The following is a 17,605-nucleotide window of genomic DNA, read 5'->3' as shown; positions in this document are numbered from 1 at the left end:
CTCTCTTTCTCCACCTCCTCTTCACGCAGATCACGGGGCTCTGATCCTGTTCCCGAGGGAGCCTTATATCCTCTGCCTCGGGCTCGTCAGAGTCTTTAACCTCTTGATGCTATGGGGGCGCTATTTCATTTTTGGATGAAAAACGTTCCCGTTTTAAACAAGATATTTTGTCACAAAAAGATGCTCGACTATGCATATAATTGATAGCTTTCGAAAGAAAACACTCTGACGTGTCCAGAAAGAACTACCAAGATATTTTCTGTGCGTGCCCTAGAACGTGAGCTTCAGGCAAAACCAAGATGAGACGGCATCCAGGAAATGAGCAGGATTTTTGAGGCTCTGTTTTCCATTGTCTCCTTATATGGCTGTGAATGCGAGAGGAGTGAGTCAACCCTTTCTGTCGTTTCCCCAAGGTGTCTGCAGCATTGTGACATATTTGTAGGCAGATCATTGGAAGATTGACCATAACAGACCACATTTACCACGTGTCCGCCCGGTGTCCTGCGCCGAAATTGGTGCGCAAAAGTCAGCTGCCAGTATTTTTCCATGGGATTCAGAGAGGAAAGCAAGCTTCCACGAACGATATATCAATGAAGAGATATGTGAAAAAACACCTTGAGGATTGATTCCAAACAACGTTTGCCATGTTTCGGTCGATATTATGTAGTTAATTCGGAAAAAGTTTGACGTTGTAGGTGACTGAATTTTCGGTTCGTTTCGGTAGCCAGATGCAATGTAGAAAACGGAACGATTTCTCCTACACACAGACGCTTTCAGGAAAAACTGCGCATTTGGTATGTAACTGAGAGTCTCCTCATTGAAAACATCAGAAGCTCTTCAAAGGTAAATGATTTTATTTATTTGGTTATCTGGTTTTTGTGAAAATGTTGCGTGCTAAATGCTACTCAAAATGCTATGCTAGCTTTGCATACTCTTACACAAATTAGTGAGGCTTTAGTCACGATCCCGGATCCGGGATGGGGAGTTCCAAGAGGTTAAAGAAGAAAAGGGATTCTGCTAGTCCGTGGTGAGGAATTGCAGTCCTGATGTCTAGAAGTTATTTTCGGTCATAAGAGACAGTAGCGGCAACATTATATTTAAAAATAGTAAAATAATAAGTTACAAACAAAACAGATAAACAAACAAATCAACACAATCTGCTGGGGGAACGTAAAATGTCTGCCTTCTTCTCCGGCGCCATCTTACCGTGTTTGCATTCCAATTCTTGTATTCCGATTCTTGAATACATTGTAATGGACGCATGTGATGTGTATTAAAATACTTTTTTTAAAGGTTGTACTGAATATATGATGAGCTAATGCTAAGCTAATTGCTTGTTCGTTAATTACCCCTTCTCAACATGCATACTGCAAACAGATCCAAGTCATCTTGTCACATTTTCTTGTCTTTGGTTGACATAGAAAAACAAACATGGCAGCATAGACTTTTAGAAAAGGTTTTACTCAATTATTTTGATCAATGATGAGCTCACCCATGATGTAATTCTTTGTAAATAGTAATCACTATTATTTAATTCATTTTATGGATTCTGTTAGCCGTGAGTTAGCTAAATATGACCGCTTGTGTTTGCTCACTCTTTCCTCAGTGAGCACTAGGACTATGGTGGCCTACATTTTCCGATTTGGATGAGAATGCTGTTGTTACTTTTGTGAATGTCTGAACAGCTACATACCCCAAAAACTGCTCACATTTAGGAAATACAGTTGTAAAGACTGTTTGTGCAAAATGTGTCTGTGAAGAAAATGTGTGGCCAGCTCAAAAACTGACTGTTGTGTCAATCATGAATAGACATTCTAATCGCACCGGTTTGAGTGTATGCTGCAGGGACCACTGTAGACCGATCACACCCATTTACGGGTATGCATCAAAAATATTGATGTTCATCATCCCACTCAGCAGCAAACAGTACATGCATCACACGTGAATTTCACAACTATGAGCATTTTCACAAATTAAATTGTCTACAATTGTTCGGTTCCTGGAGCGTTTGTGAGAATGCCTGGTACTCTGGTCCTGGATCTTAGACCTGCTACTCACGCAGGATTCGTTTCAGCCAAGGTTAGTTTGTGTTTCATACATACTTTATAGCACAGTTCAGGGTACCAAATGCTCCAGGATCCAGCAGCATTCCCCTAGTGAGGATGGATTTCACTTCAGCAGTAATAAATTCATGATCATTAGAAAGTAAATTACGGACTCCTCTTTAAATCTGCATATTCCCCCAAAGCTCAGTTGTCCTGAGTCTGCGCAACTCTGCCAGGACCTAGGATCAAGAGAGACACTCAAGTGTTTTAGTACTATATCTCTTGACACAATGATGAAAATAATAATGGCCTCTAAGTCTTCAAGCTGCATATTGAACCCTATTCCAACTAAACTACTGAAAGAGCTGCTTCCTGTGCTTGGCCCTCCTATGTTGAACATAATAATGTCTCTCTATCCCCCGGATGTGTACCAAACTCACTAAAAGTGGCAGTAATAAAGCCTCTCTTGAAAAAGCCAAACCCTGACCCAGAAAAGCTAAAAAACTATTGGCCTATATCGAATCTTCCATTCCTCTCAAACATTTTAGAAAAAGCTGTTGCGCAGCAACTCACTGCCTTCCTGACAAACAATGTATACGAAATGCTTCAGTCTGGTTTTAGACCCCACCATAGCACTGAGTCTGCACTTGTGAAGGTGGTAAATGACCTTTTAATGGCGTCAGACCGAGGCTCTGCATCTGTCCTATCCTGGACCTTAGTGCTGCTTTTGATACCATCGATCACCACATTCTTTTAGAGAGATTGGGAACCCAAATTGGTCTGCACGGACAAGTTCTGGCCTGGTTTAGATTGTATCTGTCGGAAAGACATCAGTATGTCTCTGTGAATGGTTTGGCCTCTGACAAATCAACTGTACATTTCGGTGTTCCTCAAGGTTCCGTTTTAGGGCCACTATTGTTTTCACTATATATTTTACATCTTGGGGATGTCATTCGAAAACATAATGTTAACTTTCACTGCTATGTGGATGACACACAGCTGTACATTTCAATGAAACATGGTGAAGACATGGTGAAAATTGACATTGCTAGAAGCCTGTGTTTCAGATATGAGGAAGTGGACGGCTGCAAACGTTCTACTTTTAAACTTGGACAAAACAGAGATGCTTGTTCTCGGTCCCAAGAAACAAAGAGATATTCTGTTGAATCTGACAATTAATCTTGATGGTTGTACAGTCGTCTCAAATAAAACTATGAAGGACCTCAGCGTTACTCTGGACCCTGACCTCTCTTTTTACGAACATATCAAGGACAGCTTTTTCCATCTACATAACATTGCAAAAATCAGCAACTTTCTGTCCAAAAATGATGCAGAAAAATTTATCCATGCTTTTGTTACTTCTAGGTTAGACGACTGCAATGCTTTACTTTCCGGCTACCCGGATAAAGCACTAAATAAACTTCAGTAAGGGAATACCCCCCTGAAATGGACAAAAATTAATGGGAAAACATTGGCATAGGGCAAACATATACACGGTGTCCAATACCACCCAATTCGATGTTGATTCATGCAAAATGTATTTCAAATGCCATATGGCAATTGCCAGTTGTAACACTTCAAAAATCCAACAGGTGGTGTGTGCGCTCCACCGTGGTTTTTCATATTGGAAATGGACCCCAAGTCAACATCCAAAAGCCAAATTTTGAAAAAATGAATTTTTTGTCAAAAACTTATCACCCCTTAAAAAAGTGCTTTCTGGACCGTTTTTTGAAATTCTTTTGCTTTTTTTGTCAATTACACATGTGTAAGAACTGTATGAATATACTTTTGTCCAATTTTATTATCATAATTTGTTTTTAATTACTTGCGCATAAGGCAGATGTTTTGTCCATTTGCAATATGATTTCATAGGAAGACAAAAGTCAAAAGTCAAAAATTGTAAAACTTCATAAACTTCACACACCCCTAAAAAAGTGCTTTCTGGACCGTTTTTCGAAATTCTTTCTAATTTTGTGTCAATTACACACGTATAAGAACTGTATCAACATACTTTAGTCGTATTTTATTATCATAATTTGTATTTATTTTTTACTTGTGCATTAGGCATATGTTTTCTCCATTTGGAATATGATTTCATAGGAAGTCAAAAGTCAAATAGTAAAATTATATAAAAAACTTCACACACCCTTAAAAAGTGCTTTCTGGACCGTTTTTCGAAATTCTTTAAAATTTTGTGTCAATTACACACGTATAAGAACTGTATCAACATACTTTAGTCATATTTTATTATCATTTTTTTTTACTTGTGCATAAGGCATATGTTTTGTGGGGGCCAAGTGTCATAAGATATTTGACATGCTCAAAAATCCTGCAGAAATGCAAAATTGACTGGCCTGATGAACTCGGCATGGCCGAGCAGTGATTGTTGTTCCTTTCCATCACTCGTGGTGTTGATTTCATCATGTCCATTTGGTGATGTTTTTTTCACTATTGAATCATATTGCAAATGCACGTGCATTTGCAATATGGTTCAATGGGCATTTACCATCACGAATTTGTCATGCTCAAAAATCATGCAGAAATGCAAAATTGACTGGCCTGATGAACACAGGATGGCCTGGCAGTGATAGTTGTGTTGATTTCATTATGTCCATTTGTTTATGTTTTCTCACTTTGCAAAGTCACTGTGCATTTGCAATATGGTTCAATGGGCATTCACCATCACGAATTTGTCATGCTATAAAAATCGTGCAGGAATGCAAAATTGACTGGCCCGATGAACTCGGGATGGCTGGGCAGTGATTCTGGTACCTCTCCATCACTCGTTAGGGTTGATTTCAGAAGGTCACTTTTGGTGATGGTACCTCACTGTTTAACCTCTTGAAACTCCCCATCCCGGATCCGGGATTGTGACTAAGCCTCAGGCTCATTAGCATAACGCAACGTTAACGATTTCTGAAAATCGCAAATAAAATTAAAATAATGCGTTTGCTCTCAAGCTTAGCCTTTTCTTAACAACACTGTCATCTCAGATTTTCAAAATATGCTTTTGAACCATAGAAATTGACTAATTTGTGTAAGAGTATGCAAAGCTAGCATAGCATTTTGTGTAGCATGTAGCACGCAACATTTTCACAAAAGCCAGATAACCAAATAAATAAAATCATTTACCTTTGAAGAGCTTCTGATGTTTTCAATGAGGAGACTCCCAGCCACATACCAAATGCGCAGTGTTTCCTGAAAGCGTCTGTGTGTAGGAGAAATCGTTCCGTTTTCTACATTGCGCCTGGCTACCGAAACGAACCGAAAATGCAGTCACCTACAACGTGAAACCTTTTCCGGATTAACTACATAATATCGACCGAAACATGGCAAACGTTGTTTGGAATCAATCCTCAAGGTGTTTTTTCACATATCTCTTCATTGACATGCAGTTCATGGAAGCTTGCTTCTCTCTCTGTGCCCCATGGAAAAATACTGGCAGGTGACTTTTGCGCACCAATTTCGGCGCAGGACACCGGGCGGACACGTGGTAAATGTGGTCTCTTATGGTCAATCTTCCAACGATCTGCCTACAAATACGTCACAATGCTGCAGACACCTTGGGGAAACGACAGAAAGGGCAGACTCATTCCTCTTGCGTTCACAGCCATATAAGGAGATCATGAAAGACAGAGCCTCAAAAATCCTTGTCATTTCCTGGATGCCAAGTCATCTTGGTTTTGCCTGAAGCTCACGTTAAAGGGCACGCACAGAGAAGATATTTGTATTTCTGGACACGTCAGAGTGTTTTCTTTCGAACAGTAGCAATTATATGCATAGTCGAGCATCTTTTTGTGACAAAATATCTTGTTTAAAACGGGAACGTTTTTCTTCCAAAAATGAAATAGCGCCACCATAAGTGTAAGAGGTTAAACATATTGCAAATGGACAAGAGTCACCAGCAAGTCACCGTCCATCAGTCAATTAGATATCATTCTGACTCCAAACTGATACAAACTGACACCAAACCCACTTTTCCCAACTCGTTTAGTAGCCAACTATCACATACTTCAGAGCTGGCCCAAAATTCACAATGCCTTCGGTTCAAACCATAATAAAAACATAAAACACGTAGTTACGTTCTAGCTGCGGGTCCATTTCTTGTGTTATGTGTAGGCCTAGCTGAGGCGACCCCGAATCCCAAGTTTCGGCTCGATAGGTCATTTGGTGTCTGAGTAAAACCCTAATTGTTGCTGAAAATCCACTTTTTTCCATGACTTGCTACGGGGTCCTTGAATGAGCTATCGGACCCGCAGCTCTATGGGCCGAGACGGTCACAATGCACCTAGTCCTGTGACTCTGAGACATTTCTAAATGTCGACATTTTCGTGATGCAAAAATTAATTGAAGTCATTGCAAATGTACGAGGCTGTTTCTCGGTCCGAGAACCTTCTAGAGTGACGTAACTCACCACGCACTATCGACCTGAGGTCTAGAACAGGATTCTAAAGTTTCGGAACTCTAGGTCTGATGGTTCTTTAAAAGTTCCAACAAGGTTAACTAATGCAGGGAGTGTATGTCTCTACGCACCCCAATGGGTCCCTCCTTCCAAGCTGTGTGTGTGTGTGATTTAGTTTTCCTTTGAAATTTTATGGGAAAAATGACTGATTTACAGTTCATGGGGGTTGCCTAATCACATATATGAAGTTTTGGAAAGATCGGATTTTTTAACCCCTCGAAACAGCCCATGAGACACCAATTATGGCACTTCCGGTTGGCACAGGAAGCTATAACTCAACACACATCCTCATTGGGGTATTCTATTACAGAATCCTGAGTTTTAAGTCTTTACGTTAACAATTGACTGATTTACACAGGGTTGAATGCACTATGTCTATCAAACTGCAGGCAGGGTATGGGTATACACTTTTAGGGCGATTTTAACCACTTCCGGTTGGTCCAGGAAGCTTAGAATCAACACAGGTAGACCTTATAGTGGCCTGATGGACTGGTACCGAAGACAGGTTCATACGGCATTCATAACCCATATAAGCTCCAGGTTGAATTTATGGGAGCAGGCAATGTATTCCTATGGGGAGAGATATCATTGTATTCTATGAGATAAAAAAAAACTGTTTTACTGTTAAGGGTTAATGCCACACGGTCAAATTTAGGCTTGCACGGATTGGAAGGACCTTAGGAACATTCCTGTGGTTGAATTGTCTTTCTAAACCTAACGGTTCCGCCGCTGTCACCCAAAATCAAATGACGTTGTGGTGCAGGCTTCATTTTGGGCCTACTTTTCTAATGCTCGCTGCTCTCAGACCGAGCGAGCTACGGTCAAGTGGGATATCTCATTGAACTCGGCACGGCCTAGTGATTATGTTTATGCCATTACCCGCTCTCTGTGTCTTTAGGTACCGCACTTTTTTACTCCATCCTTGCTGTGTGTGTGTGAGAGAGCTTTTCTTTGACATCTGCTGGGTGAAATGACTGATTTACAGTTCAGGAGGGTTACCTAGTCACACATATGAAGTTTTGGAGAGATGTGACTTTTCTAACCCTTCAAAACAGACAGTGTGACGCAATTAAAGGCACTTCCGGTTTGCACAGGAAGCTATAAGTAAACACATGTCTTGATTGACATAGCCACTTACAGAATCCTGAGTTTTAAGTCTTTAAGTTAAGAATTGACTGATCTACACAGGTTTGAATACAGTGATTTTCCTAATGACAGGTTATGTGAATCAAAACACTTTTAGGGTGATTTTCAACACTTCCGGTTGCTTCAGGAAGCTTAGAATTGACACTGGTAGACCTCATAGTGGTCTGATGGACTGTCATAGAAGACAGGTTCATAAGGCATTCATAACCCACATAGGCTTCAGGTTGAATTTAGAGGTGCAGGCAATGTATTCCTATGGGGAGAGAAGTCAATGCAAACTGTTTGATGTAAACACCTTCTTTTAACAGGTAAGGGTTAATGCCACACGGTCAAGGTTAGGCTTGCACAGATCGGGAGGACCTTAGGAACATTCCTGTGTTTGAATTGTCCTTCTAAACCTAACGGTTCCGCCGCTGTCACCCAAAAGCAAATGACGTTGTGGTGCAGGCTTCATTTTGGGCCTACTTTTCTCATGGTCGCTGCGCTCAGACCGAGCGAGCTACGTTCAAGCGGGGCGTCTCGTTGTACTCGACACAGTCTGGAGACTATGGTGATGCCATTTTTTGTGTTGATTTCAGAATGCCATTTTGGTGATGGTCCCTCTCCGTTTAAACATATTGCAAATGCACAAAAGTCAACTAGCAAGTCAGTGTCCATCAGTCAATTAGATGTCATTCTGACACCAAACTGATACCAATTGACACCAAACCCACTTTTTCCAACTCATTTAGAAGCCAACTATCACATATGTCAGAGCAGGCCCATAATTCATAGCGCCTTTAGTTTAAAACATAATAAAAACGTAAAACACATAGTTACGTTCTAGCTGCGGGTCCAGTTCGGACATTATATGTAGGCCTATGTGAGGCGACCCCGAATCCCGAGTTTCGGCTCAATAGGGCATTCGTTGCCCGAGTAAAACCCTAATTGGTGCTGAAAATCCAATTTTTTTCCATGCCTTACTATGGAGTCCTTGAATGAGCTATCGGACAGAAACTTTGGGGTCCGTCTCTATGGGCCGAGCCGGTTTCAATGCACCTAGTCTTGTGTCTCTGAGACTTTTCTAAATGTCGCCATTTTCGTAATGGTCAAAATGAATTGAAGTCATTGCAAATGTACGAGGCTGTTTCTCGGTCCGAGAACCTTCTAGAGCCACCTAACTCACCACGCACTATCGACCTGAGGTCTAGAACAGGTTTCTGAAGTTTCGGAACTCTAGGTCTGACGGTTCTTTTTTAGCTCGAACAAAGCTAACTATTGGATGCACTGTCAGTCTCTACGCACCCCAATACTTCCCTCCTTCCAAGTTGTGTATCTGTGTGATTTAGTTTTCCTTTGAATTTTTATGGGGAAAATGACCGATTTACAGTTCATGGGGGTTGCCTAATCACACATATGAAGTTTTGGACAGATCTGATTTTTTTAACCCTTCCAAACAGCCCCTGAGACACCAATTATGTCACTTCCGGTTGGCACAGATAAGTCAACACATATCCTCATTGGGGTGTGCTTTTACAGAATCCTGAGTTTGAAGTCTTTACGTTAAGAATTGACTGATTTACACAGGGTTCAATGCACTATGTCTATCAAATTGCAGGCAGGGTATGGATATACACTTTTAGGGTGATTTTAAGCACTTCCGGTTGGTCCAGGAAGCTTAGAATCAACACAGGTAGACCTCATACTAGCCTGATGGACTGTCATAGAAGACAGGTTCATACGGCATTCATAACCCATATAGGCTTCAGGTTGAATTTAGGGGTGCAGGCAATGTATTCCTATGGGGAGAGAAGTCAATGCAAACTGTTTGATGTAAACACCTTATTTTAACTGTGAAGGGTTAATGCCACACGGTCAAGGTTAGGCTTGCACGGATCGAGAGGACCTTAGGAACGTTCCAGAGGTCGAATTGTGTTTCTCACCCTAACGGTTCTCTCACTGTCACCCAAAAGCAAATGACATTGTGGTGCCGGCTTCATTTTGGGCCTACTTTTCTAATGGTCGCTGCGCTTAGACCGAGCGAGCTACGGTCAAGCGGGATATCTCGTTGAACTCGGCACGGCCTAGAGATTATGGTAATGCCATTGCCTGCTCTCTGTGTCTTTAAGCACCACACTTTGTCACTCCATCCTTGCTGTGTGTGTGTGTGAGAGCTTTTCTTTGACATCTGTTGGGAGAAATGACTGATTTTACAGTTCAGGAGGGTTGCCTAATCACACATATGAAGTTTTGAAAAGATCTGACCTTCTTAACCCTTGGATACAGCCACTATGACACTATTTAAGGCACTTCCTGTTGGCACAGGAAGCTATAAATAAACTCATATCCTCATTGGGGTATGCCTTTACAGAATCCTGAGTTTTAAGTCTTTACGTTAAGAACTGAGTTATTTACGGAGGGTTTAGTGAGTGTGTGTTATTTCAGAAAATCTCGCAGAGCTCCGCAGCACACTTTAAAAATATTTGTATGAACACCCTGCAACTGGATCTGTAACTGTTGAAAGAAAAAACACCTATCTTTGAACATCACCAATCTGTCATTGTACGATTTCTCTTAAATGACGATAGATAAATGGCAGATTTTTTTTTTTATTGACACCGGAGGCTCCTTGACTTTGACGTGAAGTGGAAAAATAATTTCTCTATTTTCATTTTGGACCTTTAATCCCAGAAAAATGGCCATAACTCAAAAACCGTTGAGGCCTAGACGACATCTTGTTCGGGGTCAACTGCCCATTATGCCAAGCCTATGCTCACCAAGTTTCGGCTTCGAAATATTTTCAGTTTTCGAGATAAGGCCCCGTCGTGATTCGTGATGTTTTGTCAAATTGCAATATGATTGCTTATGCCCTCTTGTGGGATTTTCCGGGATAGCTGAAAAATGACCAAAATGTGATTATTTTATAAAACGAAAACCGAATGTCCGACAAAGTTCATTTGATTACTTCCCGGTAGGTCCGGCCCTGCCGCTCGGCCCGACGCCGTCCCCGAATTTTACAAATGTTTTCGGACGTCTAGTAAGGGACCGTACATTTGCAATATGGACTTTCCCACTAACCATATGGCGAATGTCAAAATGTTCCCTTAAGTTATGTTAGTGCTAAATACGGCTGCTAGAATCCTGACTAGAACACAAAAAATTGATAATATTACTTCAGTGCTAGCCTCCCTACACTGGCTTCCAGTTAAGGCAAGGGCTGATTTCAAGGATTTACTGCTAACCTACAAAGCATTACATGGTCTTGCTCCTACCCATCTTTCCAGATTTGGTCCTGCCGTACATACCTACACGTACACTACGGTCACAAGACGCAGGCCACCTAATTGTCCCTAGAATTTCTAAGCAAACAGCTGGAGGCAGGGCTTTCTCCTATAGAGCTCCATTTTTATGGAATGGTCTGCCTACCCATGTGAGAGACGCAGACTCAGTCTCAACCTTTAAGTCTTTAATGAAGACTCATCTCTTCAGTGGGTCATATGATTGAGTGTAGTCTGGCCCAGGAGTGTGAAGGTAAACGGAAAGGCTCTGGAGTAACGAACCGCCCTTGCTGTCTCTGCTTGGCCGGTTCCCCTCTCTCCACTGGGATTCTCTGCCTCTAAAAAAAATTCCTGTCTGGGTTGGCGCCCCCCCTTGGGTTGTGCCGTGGCGGAGATCTTTGTGGGCTATACTCGGCCTTGTCTCAGGATGGTAAGTTGGTGGCTGAAGATATCCCTCTAGCGGTGTGTGTGTGTGTGTGTGTGTGTGTGTGTGTGTGTGTGTGTGTGTGTGTGTGGGGGGGGGGGGGGGGTTGGGGTAATATCCTTCCTGTTTGGCCCTGTCCGGTGGTATCATCAGATGGGGCCACAGTGTCTCTCCTGACCCCTCCTGTCTCAGCCTCCAGTATTTATGCTGCAGTAGTTTGTGTCGGGGGGCTAGGGTCAGTTTGTTATATCTGGTGTACTTCTCCTTTCTTATCCGATGTCCTGTGTGAATTTAAGTATGTTCTCTCTAATTCTCTCTTTCTCTCTTTCTTTTGCTCTCTTGGAGGACCTGAGCCCTAAGACCATGACTCAGGACTACCTGCCATGATGACTCCTTGCTGTCCCCAGTCCACCTGGCCATGCGGCTCCAGTTTCAACTGTTCTGCCTGCGGCTATGGAACCCTGACCTGTTCACCGGACTTGCAACCTGTCCCAGACCTGTTGTTTTCAACGATCTAGAGACAGCAGGAGCGGTAGAGATACTCTTAATGATCGGCTATGAAAAGCCAACTGACATTTACTCCTGAAGTGCTGACTTGCTGCACCCTCAACAACTACTGTGATTATTATTATTTGACCATGTTGGTCATTTATGAACATTTGAACATATTGGCCATGTTCTGTTATAATTTCCACCCGGCACAGCCAGAAGAGGACTGGCTTCATAGCCTGGTTACTCTCTCGGTTTCTTTCTAGGTTTTGGCCTTTCTAGGGAGTTTTTCCTAGCCACTGTGCTTCTACACCTGCATTGCTTGCTGTTTGGGGTTTTAGGCTGGGTTTATGTTCAGCACTTTGAGATATCAGCTGATGTAAGAAGGGCTCTATAAATACATTTGATTTGATTTGAGGATCCAAATCATAAGGGGATATGTGAATGCGTCCTATGTAATCTCTTGTGTGGATTCAGATTTGTATTGATTTTGTTTATCATCAAGCAATTACTGGTATCAGATGTGTGAATAATGTATAGATAGCAGTGTGGTGGGATTTTGTAGAGACATAAGACAACTATAACACAGACAGATAGACAGACAGAAAGACAGACAGACAGACCTTGAAGGTGAGGAAATGGAATTTCTCATAGTCCATGTCAGCAGAGTCCTCCACTAAGATGGTTACCTGGGCCTCATTGAGCACAGTCTGGGGAACCACCCGTAACATCCGCCCAGGACCAACAAGTCTGAGGTTGAATTTAGCATTAGACCCCTGCAGCACACAACACAAGAGACATTCATTAGGTCTCCCAGGGACTGGTCAGGATCAAGGGAAAGATGAATGGTGCAAAGTACAGAGAGATCCTTGATGAAAACCTGCTCCAGAGAACTCAGGACCTCAGACTGGGGCCAAGGTTCACCTTCCAACAAGACAACCACCCTAAGCACACAGCCAAGACAATGCAGGAATGGCTTCGAGACAAGTCTTGAAATGTCCTTGAGTGGCCCAGCTAGTGCCCGGACTTGAACCCGATAAAACATCTCTGGAGAGACCTGAATATAGCTATGCAGCGACACTCCCCATCCAACCTGACAGAGCGGGAGAGGATTAGCAGACAAGAATGAGAGAAACTCCCCAAATACAGATGTGCCAAGCTTGTAGCGTCATACCCAAGAAGATTTGAGGCAGTAATCGCTGCCATAGGTGCTTCAACAAAGTACTAAGTAAAGGGTCTGAATACTTATGTAAATGTGATATTTCATATTTTTTTATACATTTGCCCAAATTTCTAAAAAACTATTTTTGTTTTGTCATTATGGGGTATTGTGTGTAGATTGATGAGGTGGAAAAAAACAATTTAATCCATTTTAGAATAAGGCTGTACTGTAAAAAAATGTGGAAACAATCTAGGGGTCTGAAAACTTTCCAAATGCACTGTGTGTGTCTATATATATATATATATATATATATATATATATATATATATATATATATATATATATATATATATATATAATATATATATGTATATACCAGTGGTGGGCCGTCAGGGCCAGCAAGGCCTTCTCTGCTGGCCTAAACATCATCAGAATATAATTTTTTTAAAATATATTTTCCCACAAATATGTTTTAAATTATTCCCCAGAGTAAGAGTTATACTCTTCATTTCATAGCTTTCCTCTTGGTTGCACTGCTTCCAGCCCCAGGTTGAGATTTGGAGGGCTGGTCTTTATGTTAGATCTTTTATCCAATCATATTCAGCCATCACGTGTTGCCAGGGGTCTAAAATCTGCCCTCGGGCCTTCAGAATCAACAGTGCAGGCACTTGTAGCTTAAAGTGAATGGAAATTAAAATTTTGTGTTAACCAATCAGCTTTAGAGTTGCCTATTGTGCGCCTGCTGGCTGGCTCCAGTGTTACACAGGAGCCAGCTAGCAGGCGTAGTGCGTGCACGTCTTTTGATTGGATTACCAATATTGAGAGGCAGGTCCTATATGGGCAGGTCTATGCAGAATCTCAGAACTAGGAAACTGAATTTGATAAACAAATTATTTTGCATACTACTAAGCTGTTTTTTCAACCCACAATGGCGGAAGGAGAAGATATCGATTTGGTCGAGGATATAATTATAATGCCATTCTCAAGACAAACTTTTCAAGAAAAGTTAAACATTGTCAGGAGAGGTCGACGCCGATGCTACAAAGCCTGTCACAGGCGGGAAAGGGGTTTGTTCGCCACTTTCAAAGCTCCAACTACGAGCGCTATCAATGGCTCACAGGCTCCGAGAAGCACAGCAAACTGTACTGCTGAGAATGCCTATTATTTGCAAGTGATCGATTTGGTGTTTGGAGCCACAATGGCTTTGCAAACTTGAGTTGTCTAACCAAGGCAGCAAAGAGACACCAAAGTACGGCTGGGCACTTACAAGCAATGGTGCTTTTGAAAACTTTTGGGGACACCCGAGTGGATCTACAGCTCAACGAACATGCGCGCAGGGCAACGAAGCTGCACAATGAAAAGGTATTGTACTCTTCCCCTGCAATTCTCCGAATAAAAATGTAAATTTCAAGGTGACGCAACGCCTGGTTATACTGCGTTTCTGTCTAAATGTATAGTGTCTAGAGCCATGGCACCATAATGATGGTAATAAGAGGTGGATTAATTCGGGTGGGACTTCACTGAAGGTCCAGGCCCCAGGCCCACGGCAGGCCACTGGTATATACAGTGGGGCAAAAAAGTATTTAGTCAGCCACCAATTGTGCAAGTTCTCCCACTTAAAAAGATGAGATAGGCCTGTAATTTTCATCATAGGTACACTTCAGCTATGACAGACAAAATGAGAAAAAAAATCCAGAAAATCACATTTATTTGCAAATTATGGTGGAAATTAAGTATTTGGTCAAAAACAAAAGTTTATCTCAATACTTTGTTATATACCCTTTGTTGGCAATGAAAGAGGTCAAACGTTTTCTGTAAGTCTTCACAAGGTTTTCACACACTGTTGCTGGTATTTTGGCCCATTCCTCCATGCAGATCTCCTCTAGAGCCGTGATGTTTTGGGGCTATTGCTGGGAAACACGGACTTTCAACTCCCTCCAAAGATTTTCTATGGGGTTGAGATCTGGAGACTGGCTAGGCCACTCCAGGACCTTGAAATGCTTCTTACTAAGCCACTCCTTTGTTGCCCGGTCGGTGTGTTTGGGATCATTGTCATGCTGAAAGACCCAGCCATGTTTCATCTTCAATGCCCTTGCTGATGGAAGGAGGTTTTCACTCAAAATCTCACAATACATGGCCCCACTCATTCTTTCCTTTACATGGATTAGTCGTCCTGGTTCCTTTGCAGAAAAACAGCCCCAGAGCATGATGTTTCCAACCCCATGCTTCACAGTAGGTATGGTATTCTTTGGATGCAACTCAGCATTCTTTGTCCTCCAAACACGACAAGTTGAGTTTTTACCAAAAAGTTATATTTTGGTTTCATCTGACCATATGACATTCTCCCAAACTTCTTCTGGATCATCCAAATGCTCTCTAGCAAACTTCAGACGGGCCTGGACATGTACTGGCTTAAGCAGGGGGACACGTCTGACACTGCAGAATTTGAGTCCCCGGCGGCGTAGTGTGTTACTGATGGTAGGCTTTGTTACTTTGGTCCCAGCTCTCTGCAGATCATTCACTAGGTCCCACCGTGTGGTTCTGGGATTTTTGCTCACCGTTCTTGTGATCATTTTGACCCCACGGGTGAGATCTTGCGTGGAGCCCCAGATCGAGGGAGATTATCAGTGGTCTTGTATGTCTTCCATTTCCTAATAATTGTTCCCACAGTTGATTTCTTCAAACCAAGCTGCTTACCTATTGCAGATTCAATCTTTCCAGGCTGGTACAGGTCTACAATTTTGTTTCTGGTGTCCTTTGACAGCTCTTAGGTCTTGGCCATAGTGGAGTTTGGAGTGTGACTGTTTGAGGTTGTGGACAGGTGTATTTTATACTGATAACAAGGTCAAAAAGGTGCCATTAATACAGGTAACAAGTGGAAGACAGAGGAGCGTCTTAAAGAAGAAGTTACAGGTCTGTGAGAGCCAGAAATCTTGCTTGTTTGTACTTATACAAATACTTATTTTCCACCATAATTTGCAAATAAATTCATTAAAAATCCTACAATGTGATTTTCTCGAATTTTTTTCTCATTTTGTCTGTCATAGTTATAGTGTACCTATGATGAAAATGACAGGCCTCTCTCATCTTTTTAAGTGGGAGAACTTGCACAGTTGGTGGCTGACTAAATATTTTTTTTTGCCCCACTGGATATATATACAGTATATAAACATTTGGGAGATCAAGAACAGAAAGAGTGGAAAGTAAGCCAAATGTAAAAATGAGTGAACTTCCCATTTAAACAGGTACAACAATTTCACTAACGGTAGGGACAAACACAACATATCACTGTGTGAAAAGGGTCCATTTTAGGAGATATCTTTACTTGACACGTTTTCGATATACAGTGGGGAGAACAAGTATTTGATACACTGCCGATTTTGCAGGTTTTCCCACTTACAAAGCACGTAGAGTTCTGTAATTTTTATCATAGGTACACTTCAACTGTGAGAGATGGAATCTAAAACAAAAATCCAGAAAATCACATTGTATGATTTTTAAGTAATTTTATTGCATGACATAAGTATTTGATCACCTACCAACCAGTAAGAATTCCGGCTCTCACAGACCTGTTAGATTTTCTTTAAGAATCCCCCCTGTTCTCCACTCATTACCTGTATTAACTGCACCTGTTTGAACTCGTTACCTGTATAAAAGACACCTGTCCACACACTCAATCAAACAGACTCCAATGTCTCCACAATGGCCAAGACCAGGGAGCTGTGTAAGGACATCAGGTATAAAATTGTAGACCTGCACAAGGCTGGGATGGGCAAGCAATAGGACAATAGGCAAGCAGCTTGGTGAGAAGGCAACTGTTGGCACAATTATTAGAAAATGGAAGAAGTTCAAGATGACGGTCAATCACCCTCGGTCTGGGGCTCCATGCAAGATCTCAGCTCGTGGGGCATCAATGATCATGAGGAAGGTGAGGGATCAGCCTAGAACTACACGGCAGGACCTGGTCAATGACCTGAAGAGAGCTGGGAGCACAGTCTCAAAGAAAACCATTAGTAACACACTACACCATCATGGATTAAAATCCTGCAGCGCACGTAAGGTCCCCCTGCTCAAGCCAGCGCATTTCCAGGCCCGTCTGAAGTTTACCAATGACCATCTGGATGATCCAGAGGAGGAATGGGAGGTCATGTGGTCTGATGAGACAAAAATAGAGCTTTTTGGTCTATACTCCACTCGCCGTGTTTGGAGGATGAAGAAGGATGACTACAACCCCAAGAACACCATCCCAACCGTGAAGCATGGAGGTGGAAACTTCATTCTTTGGGGATGCTTTTCTGCAAAGGGGACAGGACGACTGGAACGTATTGAGGGGAGGATGGATGGATGGGGCCATGTATCGTGAGATCTTGGCCAACAACCTCCTTCCCTCAGTAGGAGCATTGAAGACGGGCCGTTGCTGGGTATTTCTAGCATGACAATGACGCAAAACACACAGCCAGGGCAACTAAGGAGTGGCTCTGTAAGAAGCATCTCAAGGTCCTGGAGTGGCCTAGCCAGTCTCCAGACCTGAACCCAACAGATAATCTTTGGAGGGAGCTGAAAGGCCGTATTGTGCAGTGACAGCCCCGAAACCTGAAGGATCTGGAGAAGGTCTGTATG

At 42.2% G+C, this 17,605-nt stretch overlaps 1 protein-coding gene across 2 annotated transcripts in view; it reads right to left on the bottom strand.

Moving 5' to 3' along the window:
• LOC135523921 (cadherin-related family member 1-like) overlaps positions 1–17,605 on the bottom strand; it is a 223,499-nt gene that overhangs the window by 58,699 nt on the left and 147,195 nt on the right. For both annotated transcript variants that reach the window (XM_064950944.1, XM_064950943.1), the window contains one exon: positions 12,447–12,599. In XM_064950944.1, the coding sequence (XP_064807016.1) occupies positions 12,447–12,599 (153 nt within the window). The remainder of the gene's footprint in view (positions 1–12,446; positions 12,600–17,605) is intronic.

The sequence above is a fragment of the Oncorhynchus masou genome, chromosome 31, assembly GCF_036934945.1.
Source record: "Oncorhynchus masou masou isolate Uvic2021 chromosome 31, UVic_Omas_1.1, whole genome shotgun sequence".
Taxonomy (NCBI): domain Eukaryota; kingdom Metazoa; phylum Chordata; class Actinopteri; order Salmoniformes; family Salmonidae; genus Oncorhynchus; species Oncorhynchus masou.
The sequence above is the reverse complement of the archived record's forward strand: the minus strand, read 5'-3'. Positions and strand labels throughout refer to the sequence as shown.